The sequence below is a fragment of the Protopterus annectens genome, chromosome 1.part1, assembly GCF_019279795.1.
Source record: "Protopterus annectens isolate FY-2018-M chromosome 1.part1, PAN1.0, whole genome shotgun sequence".
Taxonomy (NCBI): domain Eukaryota; kingdom Metazoa; phylum Chordata; order Ceratodontiformes; family Protopteridae; genus Protopterus; species Protopterus annectens.
In genome coordinates this window covers 110554797-110571105 of record NC_056726.1, presented here as the reverse complement: position 1 = coordinate 110571105, position 16309 = coordinate 110554797, and the positions used below count along the sequence as shown (strand labels likewise).

The 16309-nt window shown below is 42.1% G+C and overlaps 1 protein-coding gene across 1 annotated transcript in view; it reads left to right on the top strand.

Moving 5' to 3' along the window:
• The window catches only part of LOC122814218 (pleckstrin homology domain interacting protein), a 2625611-nt gene that overhangs the window by 1532607 nt on the left and 1076695 nt on the right, over nt 1–16309 (top strand). The window contains 1 exon segment of the mRNA XM_044086823.1: nt 3023–3142. Within this exon segment, the coding sequence (XP_043942758.1) occupies nt 3023–3142 (120 nt within the window).

Below are 16309 nucleotides of genomic sequence, written 5' to 3'. Positions count from 1 at the left end.
AAAATATGCCTCCTACAAAATTAGAAAGTTGCTAGTCTATCATCTTTTGCACCACCCTAAGTTTATTGATGGATATGAAATGTAAAACTCTGTATGACATTACTAATTGAAATCATCCATGAGGGATGGGAGCAGAAAAAGGGGACCTCAGAGACATTCTGAAAACATAAAGACAGGACTATGGGTGTGTGTTTGAATATAGGTAGTGTGTATGGGAAAGTGAATGGAGAAGGTGCCACTGTTACCACAATGTGGCCACCCCACTGTTAGTCAGTAATTTTCACTTGTGGTAGTTAAAGGCGATTCAGAAACATGTATGTTTGACTTTAATATGGTGTTCCTGAGTAGCAAAGACATTCCAGTCTGTTTATACCTAGATGACTGTTTACTACCGGCCCAAACCAATGAAGCACTTTAGTTTCACAGTGCACTACCTACCAAGATGTTGAGGGGGGATTTCTGAATGTCTCCAAGACCAGTCTGATTCACAAGACATCCATGGTCTTCATGGGAGCTACCTTACAGGTAGTGGACAGTAAAGTATTACTACCCCCCCCCCACAAATGCACACACAATGCCCCCTCCCGCAAAGATACCCTACCCTGAGGATTTCTTCAACAAGTAAACTCGGAGAACCACCATGATTGCAAGTGAAGTTCCATGGTGACACTTACACTGATGGTACCCAAACCACATGCTGGTGGTCTAATGTTACATGAAAGCTCTGTAGAAACAACATGGTTACCTGCTAGAAAAGGAAATGCCAGTTATTCCATGCATCCATGAGTTTGAAGTGGGCTTCTTGGGGGAAGGCCGGTGTTGGGTCACATTTACCTTGACAGTAGGCTAATCCATATAAGGCATGGGGAGATTATTTTGGTACATTCAAGGACCCAGGAAAGGCCTTCTTGTCATCGTAAAAGAAATGTTAGCTGTCAATAATGGCCTTTAAGCTTTCCATTCTGTATAGACACTTACATGCTGCAGTTAACCATTGACACCACCTCTGTAATGTAGTACGTAAAAGTGATAGCCCCTCTGTGGATTAGCAGAGTAATCCTGTAAGTTGGTTTTATGGTGCCAGGTGACTGTCAGGGCAACCTACATCCTGACATATGTTAACATTAAAGCCGATACTCAACTATGGATTACCTCTCGCCAGATCCACTTTCATAAGACTGATGTAGAAATGGGGAGTACCAGGTGCAGACTGATCTGTGTCACCAGATGATCATCTTCCAACATTTTGTGCAAGATTCCTGTGGAAAGGGGCATGGCCAGTGGACACCTCTTTTCCATAGAATGGTATCTTCTTTTGCCCATACCTTCTACCTCCTTTTCTTCCAAGGGTGCCACAAAAGGTGAGGCTGAAGAGATCCAAAATGATTCTGCTGATGACGTACTTGACCAGATTGCTCTATCGTTGCAGGACTGCCTTACATAGTGGTTTGGGGAGGGGGTAAGCAGAAAAGCTTTGGAATCACAGTTTCTCCCACTCCTTATGGGATGATGCTTCATTTAGGGAGCTTTTGCAACATCAGTGAGGTTGACTAGTCCTTGGCCTAAGTAGTTCCTGTGACATGGTGCTTGGCATGTGTTAGTCTTTGTGGATGTTGTATTGGAAATTTGTAGGCATATTCAAAATGGGATGATGCCTGATCTCTACCCCCCCCCCTCCCCATGTAGATTATAAGGCAGGCTTTTTTCCAGCCATCCTAAGGCTGGCTTCCATGAGGACTTGGTGGATCCTCCGCAGGCACAGAGGCCAAACTATGTTCTAGTCCAGACTTGAGTTCATCTTGTTGGAGCCCTTGAAAAGTTATTCTTGATGCCCTCTTTGAATATGTCATCAAGGAAGATCTCCTCACTGTGATGAGCTTTGTACATGTGATGCTGCCTGTAACTTGCTGCAATTACCTTAGGCAGGCAGAAGTCATGGTTTTGTGCCTCTGGTGGATAACATGACTTTAACTTCCTTCTTGTGGTGAACTGGACAGTCTCGTATTGAATGTGCTCTTTTACAGGCTAGACTTTTGAGAGAAGAGTTGCCATCCTTATTGGGTACCTTTTTGCAAGCTGAATTTCTTTCCTGGCTTAATGGCTGACCTCTTAGAGCAAGAAATCTGGACAGAGCTACAAGTAATGGGGGGACAAAGGCCCCAAAATAAGGACACTTTTTAAATATTGCTCTTGCAAACTTAGAAAATTGATAGACTAACAGGTTTTGCATTAGCATGAATCTTCTGAAGGATATGAAGTCTGAAATTTAAATGTCTGCCATTATTTTCTGACTTTAGTCCTCAGTGATTTGCCAGAAAAACACAGTTTTATGAGAAACAGGCCAAAATATGAGGGGGAAAATCTGGACAGCTGAGGTGTGTAGTCATGAGGGAGACATATGGAGCAGCCCATTGGGATGAAACAACCCAAACATATTTAGAGAAGTTGGCCATGGTATATTGGTTGCATGTTTTTCTCCTCTCTTTTTTTTTTTTTTTTTTTTTTTTTTTTCTTTCTTCTCCTTTGCTGGTTCTTCCACAGCAGAGCTGATATTCGGTTAACCCAAGAATAATTCCTCAATCAGCCAAACATATCAGTGTAGGTGATGTAACTTTTTCAAATAAAATGTAGATAATTTTACAAACCCCATTAGAAATAATTTCGCCCCTGCAAGTAACTGCATCCCCCAGTAGATCATGTTATACTGCAGTACTTAGTATGTTGCCATACTTCATCTGCATATTTAATTTTATTATATTTATAAAGCATGCTTAAACTTTAAAGTCTTTGGTGTATATTGTCATTGTCTTCTGCAGAGATTTTTCACCTGTTCATTGGCAGAATACCTAAAAACTGCTTTGCATTAAAGCCCTAAAGCTGTAGCACACCAACAGTAAAGATTTGATTACATTTTATTAAGCAATGTATCTTTCAAGTTAACATTTATCAGCTTTTCAGTGACAGAATTATCTGTAACTGTAAGTTCATTATGAAAATGATATTTAGTTTTCATTTTGTTCAGAGACATCCTGAAGGGGACTTTCCTGATCAAGGGTTGAGTCTTGAGGAATGGATTCCTTCCGTGTGGATTACAGACGTTGTGCCTCGGCGAAGCCCTTTTGTGCCACAGATGGGTGATGAGGCAAGTGCAATTATTTATTTATTTTTTTTAAAGGAACTTTTTTTTTTCTCTTGTCTGTAAGAATGGTGGTCTAAGTAGTGTCACTTTTCAACATTTAAAACTTTTATAAATATAACCTCTTTAATATACGCAGCTTATATTCCTAATTATTACATCCTGATTTCTTGCCTACACCAGGATTTTCCCCCTTGAACTATTGGGATTTTTTTCTTTTACTTCTCAGTCTCTGATTACTGTTATTTGTAATACAATAGTCTCTGAAACTTTTATTGTAACTTTTTATTCAAATTTTTATGTAATTTCTTTTATAAATTGTATGTAACTGTATGTAACTAAACACGTGGAGCTTTTCTCCCCGGGCCTCCACTGAAAACGGGGCCCCAAGCCCAGTGGACCTCCCCGGTAATCAAACTGAAATAAATAAATAAATAAATAATAGTCTCAAACCCTGAACTTCAGAGCTAGTATTGTTTTGATGTAGGAATTTGCAGCACTGCACCTGAGCCACACACTTGGGTTGGTTATCACAAACCAGGATTTGTTGTAGAAGGCATCATGGCATATACTGTTTTTCCCTGTAGCAATCCTGAAAAGTCAAAAATTTGAAAGCTTTAAGTGTTTCCTTTAGTCCTTCCAGTCTTCCTATTAAGCTGTAAGCCTGTCTTTTAGTCTTTGGAATGTTGGTTTACTTGAAAGTATTTTTTGTTTTAAAACTGTGTACTTGTTTGTCTGGGTGTTCATCTGATTATAGTTTTCCATGATAAAGATTGCTAATTTGGAAGTCTTCACTACACTCACATCTGTTTGAGATAATTTTTATAACTACTGTGGTAACCCCCACAGAACTGCTTCTTGCTCCATTGCTAATTCTGTAGCCGCAGCTTCCAGACTTAATTTTGCAGCTATGATCCTAAGAGAGATTGAGATCCTGGTCTGGAACATAGCTTAAGTTTATTTGCTTTGAGTGGTTTTAATAAGTGGACCACCTGTTAGGTGGAGTGCTTTGGGGTCGTCATAACCAAGTACTTTCATGAATGCTATAATAGGACCCACTTTACCACAGTACTTGGCTGTGTGTTCTTTGATGCATTATTCAGTTAAATGTAAGTACACCATCATGTCAGTGTGTGTGTGTGTGTAAGCACCACACACATCATCATGTCAGTGTGTGTGATGCTTACATAATGAAAGTAGTCTTTAAGTTGATATTTGCTAATGTAGGAAGACAGTGCTCAGTCGGTTTTTAAACAAAGCAGGAGTAAGTGAAGTTAAAAATAGCGTTGTAGTTAAAGAAGGTGAAGGAAAATAAATGAGTGTCTTCTAAGAGAGCAATGAGATCACTAAAAAATATAATGTGATGTCTTTTCAGTCTAGTTTTAATCTGTGGGTTATCTGATCTGACACCAGCTAAATCCTTCAGACTTCTGACTTGCCAAGCTTATGTACTGTTACCGACAATCCACCTCTCCTCAACCAACCCTCCAGATCTGGTTTGCTGCCATTACTGTCAGCAGCTCAGTGTGGCTCTGCATCAGCACATCCTTTAATAAGCAACTTTTTCTGTGTAATTCCTTTTTTTTTTTCCCCGGTCTTTAGTGCTGTTGTCTTATAGTTAGTGTATGTAGTGTAGAGTATTACTGCACGTAGATAAGTAGTTAGATTAGGTCTTGTAGTGTGTGTGTGTGTGGTGTTGTACTGGGCTTTACCACCCTTTTGCCATGTATTGTCCTGCCTTTTTCTTCGGGTTTAGTCTTACAGCTGTCTAGGTGTTATTTCTTTGTACTTTTTTTGTTTTTTTTCCCCTCCATCTTTTTGTAGTGAGGTTAGTTAGGGTAAAGTGCTCCAGTATGGATAAGGGGTTTAGAAGATAACACCTGTTGGCACAATTCAGCCCTGGGGATACACACAGTAAGTGTGTATATTGTTTGTAGGCTGCCCATTTGGACTCCTGCTGTTCTATTTATGAGCGGTTTGGGTTCCTGTTTATTTGTGGGGGGTTTGGATCAGGGTAGTCAGTGAGTAGCGGGTGAGGTTGGTCCTTAAGACCTTCTTCCTGCTGGACCATCCTCTTTTGCTTCCTTAGCTCTGAGAGTCGGGTCCGACAAGCATCACCCACCTAGGACTCCCAAGAATTCCAAGGGGGATCAGAAGAGGTCCTTCTCCTTTGGGCTTGTCAGACCTGAAGGTCCCATGATTTTCCGGTGCTCCAGCTGCCTTTGACAATGGCATTGGCTCCAACTCCTTGAACTTGATTGCCCTCAGTGCTGACTACAAGCAAAGCTCCAGCTCCAAATCTCCCTAGCCCCTTTTTGTCAAAGGGCTCCATTGAGTTGGGTAGCTTTTCCCTTCTCCCTGTCCACTCTGCCAGAGCTGTCATCAAAGTCCTTGAAATCCCCACCCCAGTTCCATGTCTCCCTGACTCAGATCCGGAAGATGGATTCCTTATTATCTAAGCATCCCTGCAAGCCCCCATGAGTGATTTCTTGCCTGGTCATCAAAGTTGGTGGACAGTTTCAAAGCTTCCTGGAGCAGTTAATGAAGTCCTTTTTGCAGACTCAGATGCAATTAGGCTTATCCCTTTGGGTCCAGGACTTATTCCCGGAACTTTGGTACCATCTGTCTGGTTTCCTCTTTTGACCCCTTTGGATCTGAAGTCATCTGGCACAGCTGCATTCCAAACCTCTTTGATCCTGCAGCCTGGCTGTCCTTGGCTCTGTCCCTCTTCTTGGTCTCATCGACTAAGACTACTTCTGGGCTGACCTGACCTTGGATTCAAAGCTGGTGTTTCCGGGTTGGGATTGATGGTCCCAGCTTTGAGTTCATCCCTCCCTCTTGGAGCTTCAGCATTCAGTGGCTCAGCTCCAGTTTCTGTATCTTCAGGTACTGGCACCATTAGTTTCGGGAGGCCAGGTCTGAGTCTGCCTTCGATGTCATGGAGAGGATGTTCTCTAAGTAGATGATGGTGTTCCTTCCCCTTACTTTTGTCTGGAGCTGCAACCATTCATCAGTCAGCTGCTGGACAGCATATGCTGGCTGGTCTCCAATCTGCTCTCATGGCAGAGCTTCCTTCCTCATTTCCCTCTCCTCCGTTGCCATCAGAGGGGGAGGTCACAAGTAAGAGGCGGTGTAAGAGCAAGCATTTCAACTTTCTGGAGGAGTTGCTCACTGAGAACTCTAACCTCAAGGAAAGAGAAGAGGTCCCTTACGTCTCCACAGGCTGCACAACTGAAGCGCCCCTGTCCAGAGGAGTCAGTATTTCTGAAGGCATTCTGCACGGACCCTTCCACACCTTGGATGGTTCTCCCTCCAGACATGTTCGTAGACCTACTCTCCTAGGGTGTGGAAGGAACTCATCATGGTGGAGCTTGTTCCTAAGAGGCCTGAAAATTCTTGCTTCTTTCAAGGACCGACCTCTTTGGAGTAAGGGTTCAGCCATGGATGCAGTTGTAGTGGTGACAGTGGCGGTCATCAAAAAAGGAGAGCTCCCCAGTCCATTCCCCAAATAGATAATCTCAGGCTTTGGACTGTTTAAATAAGCGTTTGCATGCCTCAGCCGCATTCACTTTTAGAGCTCTTAATTATTTGTCACACTTGACTATAATCCAACGCGATCTGGTATCTGAAGTGTCAAAGGAATGTTATGACTCAGCAGTCTCCAGAGATTCAAAAGATGCTAGAGACTCAGTTTTCTGCCCTGCTGCTGATTGCCAACACTTCGATGAGGCTAGTTGAATATCCCGAGGGCTGGGTCTGGCATTGCGTGAATCGCCACACTTGGATGCAACTGTACATCTTTGCAGATTGTTTCAAGGCGTCCTTTATTAATGCGCGTTTGATGGCTATTCCTTGTTTGTGCCAAAAATTAACAATACTGTAACTAGATGTGAGTAAGAAGGGAAGACGCTGACTGCCATTGAGTGCAATTTGTTACCCCTTAACAGATCTTTTTGAGGAATCAGAAGGAGAGCATGTGTCCCTCCCTCCCTCCCTCTCTCTTTTAAGAAAGTCAAAGCAGTCTTCCCAGGATGCTCCTTCAGAGGGTTCCTCCCGAGGCAGGGAGAAAGCATAATGGATGCTACGTGCAAGGCAGGGCAGTCTGCAGAATCAAGGCTTCTGTAGCACCTTCTCCAGTGGGCTGTTTCAGTGGCCTTGAAGGGTTGCCTGATTGCCCTTATTTAGAGGTAGTCAGGGGTCACTGATCTTCACCCAGAGGCTTGGAAGACCATCACCTCAGATGAATGGGTGCTAAAAGTTGTATCCAAAGGCTGTACTATTATTTTTAGAAATTTCAAGGTTCTATTACAAATGTCCAAACATTCCACCATGGCAGAGAATGCAGACAGTGTTAGAGATTCAGAAGCTGCTTGCTAATCAAGTCATCCCAGAGGTCCCAGCAGACCAATGAGAATTTGGGATTTACTCAAGGTTCTTTTTGGTACCAAAGAAGAATAAGGACATCAGGTCTGTTCTGGATTTAAGCAAATTGAATCCCTTCATGAAACACACCAAGTTTCAGATGGTCACAGTGCAGTCCATTCTGCCAATTGGGTGTGCTCAATAGACCTCAAGGATGCCTACCATCTTATCATGGTAGAGAGGCACTGCAGGGGGTTTCTGCTCTTCCAACTGAGAGAGAGTCACTACCAATTCAGAGCTCTGCCTTTCAGTCTCGCCAACATCCCCCTGGTGTTCACCAACTGTACTACGAATTTGGAATCCGTTCTCTCATGTAACAACAAACCAGACATCAAATAGGTTGTCAGTACACACAAATCACCTCTCACACAAAACAAGATCACAACACATAAACCTTCATATGTGGAGGTACTCAGTAGAAGCCTACCAAAATATCAGAGCCCTTCCAAGCACAAACCACTTGCACACACTGCAAAGTAAGTAGAATCCACTGCACGTAGCACACACACTCTGCAAATAAGCCTGTAAGGCAAAACACCTCAGAACCAAATGCCCTGGTCATAAGCGACTCCATAATGAGACACACAAATGTCCCCCTCATCGGGCTAGGCAAGAAGGTGGTCATGGTCACCTGCCTGTCAGGTGCCAGGATCCATTAAGTCACACATGCACTCAGGTCAGTCAACAACAATTACAGTTACGACTCTGTCATAGTACAAGTTGGGGTGAATGACTTGAGACGTACCTCTCTGGACTGTATGAAAAGTGACATGACTGAACTCTGATTGTGTGTCCCAGGCAGGTATGTCCCTATCCCTAAGCAGCATTCTGCCTTCAAGTATGATGCCACAATATAGACAAAAAAATTATTTATTTCACCAGTTGGCTTAGTTTGTGGTGTCCATCCAGGAGAATCCAGTATCTGTCAGCCTGGAAAGACATAGTTGACAGACCACATTGCTTTGCCAAAGATGGTCTTCACCTCTCTCCTCTAGACCTTCGGATAGTGGCAAAGGTGCTTGCCTCCCCCATAATGTTTTATTAGGCAATGTAAAACAACATTTCTGACATAAAAAATCCACTCTAGACAATCTAAAGGTTATGTTGCTTAATGCTAAGAACCTAAACGGGAAACTGCACTTCTCATCGTGGATGATCCTGTCATCTGTGCAATCAGTGAAACGTGGGTCAAAACCACAGAGCGCACCCCAGTCGTACAAGTCTACAATGTCTTCCATGTGTTCATACCCCAAAATGAGTGTAAAAAAAAAAAAAAAAAAAAAAAAAAAAAGATGGAGTTGTAGCCATCTTCATTAAAGCCAAATACACCTTGAGACTGTTAAGCAGTATGACTCGCTTGAGCTACTCCAGGTCCAACTAACTATAGGTAAGACACCCTATCACATTATTGCTAGCTACAGGTTCCCCACCACGAACCAAGAGAAGCACACCGAATACCTGGACTTAATATAGTCACTCACTGTACAGCCAAACACATTGGTCATAGGAGATTTAAACTATCCTTCAATCGATTGGGCGATATACACGAGCACAAACATGCTTGCCCTGAGGTTCCTGGACTTTGTAAATACAAATGCCTTGGAATAGCTAGTCTGCACCCCCCACAAGGGGCTGAGAATGTCCTAGACTTGTAATGTTGTAGAGTTATTCACCAACATGGTGCATCACTGCCCTCCTTGGTAAGGTCAGACCATAAGTCTGTCTCATTCAAAGTAATGATCAGACCTGACACCCCACAGGAGCAAAATAATTGAAAAACTTCTCCAAAACAAACTATAGCCTACTAGGCGATGGTATAAAAAGTTTCAAGCCCCCTGCTAACACAGCCAACAATGACTCCTATGCAGAAGATTACACAAATTTCCTTTATAACCACCTAAACAACTGTGTAGACTTGGCTGTACCTGACCAGATCAAAACCAGGTCCTTCCGAAAAAAACAGGTTACCCTCAAGTACAAATAGGTTTTGTAATAAAAGGAAGAAACTGATGCCTAAGAACAAGAGGGAACTTGCTTGGCAGAAAAAGAATTCCCTCTACAACTTGAATAAGCAAATCAGATCTCTTATAAAGTCCTCTAAAGCTAGTTGCAAAAACTAAATTAGCATCCTTAGTTAAGGATAATCATAAGACTTTCTTTAGCTATGTCCGAAATCTAAAGGGAACGCCCAGCTATGTGACAAACTTATAGTGGATGATGCATCTCAAACTGAACCTGAGGGAATTGCCAACCTGCTGACAGATTTGGCACACACTTTACCCCCTTGTCTCCACTAGCCATACCTGATACCAGTCCTCTACCTAGTATCTCCAAAGAGCAGGTCATAACCACACTTTCCAAGGCCAAAAGCACGGGCTCTAGGGGACCAAGTAATATCCCAGGTTGCTTACTAAACAATCTGAAACAAGACCTAGTGGAACCACTTGGCACTCTGTTTAACCTCAGCCTGAGCACTGGCTTTGTTCCAGCAGAATGGAGAACAGCAACAGTAATCCCCTTGCATAAAGGGGGTCCATCAACCGACCATAGGAACTATGGACCCATAAGTCTAACCAGCCTTAGCTGCAAGGCCATGGAAAGAATCATCGTGGACCTTATCAACAAGGACATAGGTGACCTTCAAACTCTTGACCTGACCCACTTTAGCTTTGTTAAGGGTAGATCATGCTTATTGAACCTGGTGGACTTCTTTGAAAGTGTCACCAAAGCCATGGATGAAGGCAAAACAAGTACATACCACCTATCTTAACTTAGCCAAGGCTTTTGACAACCCCCCACTCTAGTATCATTGAGAAACGCTCCCAGATGGGGATTAACCCATACATCACTAGATGGGTAGCCATCTGGCTCACCAACACAAAGCATACTGTCAAAGCTGGAGATTCCACCTCTATCATAAAGTCCAGGCAAAAGTAGATGCCCTGTGGTTTACCAAGTTCACTGATGTTTGCAAACTGGGTGCAGTCATTGAGTCCCCAAACAATGTTAACTTATTACAGAAGGGGCTAACACAGACAAATGAGTGGTGCCAAAGCCATGGAATAAAACTAAACACAGAAAAGTGCATTATTATCCCCTTTGGCAAAGAGGTAGTCCCTGCAAATTACAATATTGACAGCACCGCCTTAAGCTCAAACCAAGTGATGTGAGATTTGGGAACACAGGTTGATATCAGTCTAAACTTCGATCACCATGTGTCTACAGTTGTAAGGAAAGTCTTCTATGTTGCACATCCCAAAAGGGCATTGTATCCAAGACCAAAGATGTTATAACTCCTCTATACTCAATCAGCAAAAAAAAAAAAGAGGAGGACGGAAATGGTGTAAAGTTCACTAGTAACCACCAAACATACACCACTGGGAAGCAGAGTCCTAGGACAAACGGAAATATTTGAATAAACGGAAAAAACTTTTAATTAATCCACAGTCAAGCACAGAAACTTTTTCGTCACACTTAGACTTCATCAGATTAAAATAACATTAACTTCTCCCCTGCCTTTTATACTTCATGTGATTGTCACTAACCCGTCAAGTAAAATACTTCATTAAACTCAGTTAACAAACAAAGTTAAACTTCACATAACCTTTTTTAACTTTAACTGAGTTTAATAAAGTATTTTAGCAGTCAGTGGTCAGCTGTACAGAACAAACAAAATCACTGAACATAAATATAACACCTAATCTGGTCCCATTCTGTCAGAATGTACACTCGTACTACACACAAATCCTAGAAAATCCTTTTGGAATCACTGCTTCATCTCTCAACCCATCCAGCACAATATGAACATCAAAAAGGAGAAAACATGTTTTCTAAAGTGTTAAAAATAATAAAATACTGCTGATCCAGTTACAGGCAATCTTACGCCTGGAATGTTGTTCATTGACAAAAAAAAAACAGGAGAATAAAAATAATATAAAAAAACTGTCATGACCCTCACTCACTCATTTTAATCAGATAACACAGTCACAACATCCTGAATTAATTACTCAGACTATTAAATTTGTATGAAATATTCATCAAATAAGAAAGTCTAATATTAAGTATCAGGACATTTCATCAAATCATAATAGAGCAATGCAGGTAATGTTCTGGAAATTGCACATCTGAGAGTGCACTTTACCCACAATTGTGTGTCATATCAGATCAACCTTAATAACAGAAGAGTCATAATGATTAATTCTGACATTTAATATAGCATATACATTTGTTATCTAAACAGTTGATCTGGTGAATGTTAAAGGAAAAAATGCACCTTCTTTATAAATCAAAATGTGAATGAACCTTGTCAGCCTTGCCTTGCATGCCTTTATACCTCAATCACTGTTCTTTGGTTGAACATTGTATAATTATTAATAGAAATCTAATATATCGCTCATAAGTTACTATAAAAAGCACACTGCTTCACGTACATACCATATATTTTTTTTATTAACCGCTAACTTATACCACAGATTCACTGAAGCAAAAGCAGAATTAAAAATGTTAAGGCCCATTCATTCATTCATCTCCCGAGACATATTTTATCCCAGTCATGGTCACCAAGAAAGCAGGGTTTATGTTAGCAGTCAGCGGGGGGACGGGACAAAGAAACCAATGTGTATATAAACAGTCTACACTTGCGTAAATCCATTATCTTTCAGTATATTTTCTACGAATCCCGTAAGAGCTAACAGTGTAGTGTGGTATTGTAGCCATCAGATTACGCCTAAGAACGCATCATTTGCAAGAAGAGTACAAACATCACACTAAGGAAGCAACACTGAACTGCAATTTTCATTCGGTGGCTGCCTAGCTGTTTTCACTGGAAGTTAACAGAAAAATGTAACAAAGCCATGCCACACTTTTTATACAGGTTAAAAAAAAAAGCGGGACGTCCGGGAGGTACTACACCTCGCTTACACTAGGAACATTATGCAGTAAGGAAATCAATAACCGACAGTACACTAGTCTCAAAAAAAAAAAAAAAAAAAAAAAAACTTTTTTTTGTACTGTGTGAAACTGGCTTACCTGAATTTTCCCTTGCAATTGCCTGTCACTGTGTACTTTGGACACCTGTAAAAGACTAATAACTTGGGCAGCCTGGTAACACAATGGTAAGGTCTCAGGCTCACAGATACTTGCTTTTCAGCTGTTTAACGTCTAAGCTTTCAACCACAGATATCGCGTAGTTTGCCCAACTGTTTTAGTTTAGCTTAAACAAATACAGTTAATTTAAATAGTACTGCTAAAGTGTATTCCCAGGAGTCCATGGTAGGTTTATTGCATTTGTTGCTGCTGCTTTGATTTGTTTTTTGGTTTCTGCAAATTCTACGGCACTTTTGCTATCCTCACCATTTTTAACCTGAGAAAACATATATACTGCATATGCTACGGATATGCAGACTTCATTCCTGGACTTTTAACCTATGTCTTGGAACACAGAATGCATTAAACGTGTTGGGGAAATTAAGAATGTATAAATAATCGGTGATTGTTCATGTATTTTGGTTTAATGATGAAAGCACAGAGTTAGAAGCACGAGCAGCTGTACGGCACTTGCAAGCCGATTTTCTTGTAAACTTTAAATATAAATCTGATGTTACTCCACACTGAAAATTAAGTTGAGAAGGTACCTGACAAAGTTCAGGTACTTTTTCAACTTAATTTTTAACAGTGGAGCTAAAACTTTACTGAAAAGTTACTGGCGCTTGTGGAAGCCACTCTGGTGGAACAGCATAGCTTTTCAAGTGTCTCAGAGAGCACTCAGCTGTACACACAAAGGCGCCCTGAGAAGGTACTCTGGGTTAATGAGTTAATGTTCTTTTAATCTGATGAAGTCTAAGTGTGAAGAAAACATTTCTGTGCTTGACTGTTCATTAATTAAATATTTTTTTTCCGTTTATTCAAGTATTTCCATTTGTCCAAGGACTCTGCTTTCCAGTGGTGTATGTTCCTCTGTGATAGACTTTCATCAGACCACAACACTCCCTTTTGCATGTACCTCACCAGACACCTGCAGCAGCTGGAGAGACCACAGAGGTTTCTCACCAAGAAAATTCATAGCCTCCAAAACATGGCCTACAAGGAAAGACTGAAAGCCCTGCCACTGTACCGTGTGTCCTACAGGCTGCTGACTACCTGTGCCTGGCCGACTGAGCAGTCTCTGACCCTACCCTAATGGAAATGCTGTACGTCTGCAAATCAGATGGGGTAAAAGTCGCTCCCTCCAGGGAGCTCAACCTAGTCTGTGACATTAATAGAACATGCTGGAGAGACAGCTGTATATCCCAAAGATTGGCACTCCTCTGGAATAAATTCCCAGTTCATGTGAAGCAGAGCTGCTCAATGACCCTATTCGAACACAACCTAGACAACTGGATGAGAGACCATAAATTTCCACCCTGGAGTGGCACCTTTGTCCTTCATAGATGGTACAATCGGTGCTGCTAATAGACTCCCTCTACAAATAATGACCATCTAATCAAGATCAGTTAGAGAACACAGGTATAACATGGCTAGGCTTATAAAGACCCTAGGGCTGTTAGCCTAGTAACTGCCTATGAACCTATGGCAGTGGTCACTACCTGGCTCTAGCTGCAGACTTTCCATGTTTTCCCTTACCTAGACAATTGGCTCCTCATTGCCTCCAGAAGACCATCACTTGTCACAGCTATGGAATCCTTAATCCATGTATGTGACTACATATGGATTACAGTCAGTTGTCCAAAGTCAAGTCTACATCCTGTTCAGACATTAGAGTTAATAGGTTTCCACTTTGATACTGTCCTTCAAATTGCCAGGTTCCCGAGCTCCAGAGTGATCAGCCTTCGATCTTGGGCAGTGGTAGTTCTTGTGCTTTGGAAACCTCCAGCTCATACAGTTTTGAAACTCCTAAGCCACATGCCAGCTCAAGTAGGGTTGGTGTTTCTAGCCAAGTATCATATGAGCATTCTGCAATGGACCCTAGAGGAACAGTGGTCATTCTTGACTCATCCATTGGACTTTATGATGACCTTGACAAAAGTATGTCACAATTAAATTCAGTGATAGATGTTCTTCGTGTTTCACTGTTGCAGCCATCACACTTGGGTTATCTGCCTGCAGATAGCCCTCAATTGGCCCTAATACCAAAGACTTAGTATTTCTGCGTCGGTTGCTGTCGCTCCAGGTCTGACGTCAGGTCATCAGGGGTATAAGCACAGGCAGCCAATGCCATTACATCAGTCTTTCTTGCAGAGAAGCCTGAAGCAGAAGCAGTTCGCACAAGTGCCTTTCGGCCACTACCTGAGTTTTTCGTTTCCGAATTGAATTATCCTGAAGTCTTCTAAAGCTAAGTACCCCGATGGGGAGCCTTTTTTCTTGCTCTAACCGATGTCAGAAAAAGTTAACAGTTGTCTTGCCTGTGGAAAACAAATACCATACTGAGCTTTCCATTCTTACTGCGTCACCTGTTTAGGCCCAGACCACGATGTACCTCACTGTCGGTTTTGTGCCTTGTTCAACACCCGAACTATTCGTCGTCTGGCCCTTATTGTTGCTAAATACTTTCATTCTCTATCTCAGTATTCCAAAATGGCTTTGGTAATCAGTCTGACTACCGATCTTCTGAAAAAATGTAACCATAACGACAGAGACAGACCATAAAGGTCCAAAGCTGCAGACGACACTTACGTTAAGCTAGTTGCCAGTTTGCCGGTACTCAGTGAGGCGCTTTCACAGCCCCTGATGCCTGCTTCAGTGGATTCGCAGGCCTCTAACTAGACTCGTTCGGAGTCCGGTATGCCGCAAGACTACTTCGACTACAGAACCTGCGGATGTCTGTACATTGGATGGGTCTGGAGCCGCTGAGCAGGCACCGGCTTTTGGGGAAGTTCTTTGCACTACCGATATTTGACACAAACCGACGACTTCTTTCACATCTTCAGGTCTGTCTAAAACTACCGAGTTTCTAAGGCCAAGAGTACACGCTATGCCTAAAAAACCATCAACCAAAGCTCATGCACCTGCTCCCTTGCCACAACATCAAATGCTTAAAATGGTAGAAGACCTTATGTTGATAAGGGGAAGTCAGCCTTCCCCTGCTAAGAGAAAGAGACCTGTCCCCAGCAGCTTCAAATGACCAGGAGTTCGACAACTCTAAGTTATCTGATTATGAAGACATGCCCTTATCTGCTTAGGAGGATTCAAATGCAGAGGAATCCATTCCCTCTACTTCTCCTCCAGAGGAGGATTTTTCTTTTGGTGAAACCTTACATACTTTAAGAGAACATTTCCAGTGGGAATGCCAGGACTATCCTCAGTCCAAAAAGAGACGCAGAGAATTTCTAGATTTGCCACAACATAGGCCTTTAGCAGTACCCCCAGTCCTGGAGGTTGTGGATGATGTCTTTATGGAATCAAGTTTAACTCAATACTTTACCCCCTGCTCCTAGGAAACCAGACGGGTACTACAGAGTACCTGACTCTCACAAATTCCTTTTCAAAAATCCTTCTACTGACCCAGAAGTAGTCTCTCAGGGGCCTAAAGGTATCAAAGCAATTGCAGCTAGGAGTACCAACCCTTCGGACAGGGATTCCAGAGCTTTAGACAGATGGGTTAAGAAAGTATATACCTCTGCAACTCTCGCCATTAAGGCTTTGAATTGTCAGTTTCACATGCTGAAGTACCAACAACATATTATGGAACTTAAGCAAAAAATAGCTACTTTACAGACTGTGCAGAAAATAAAGAATTGCAAGAGCTTATGCATT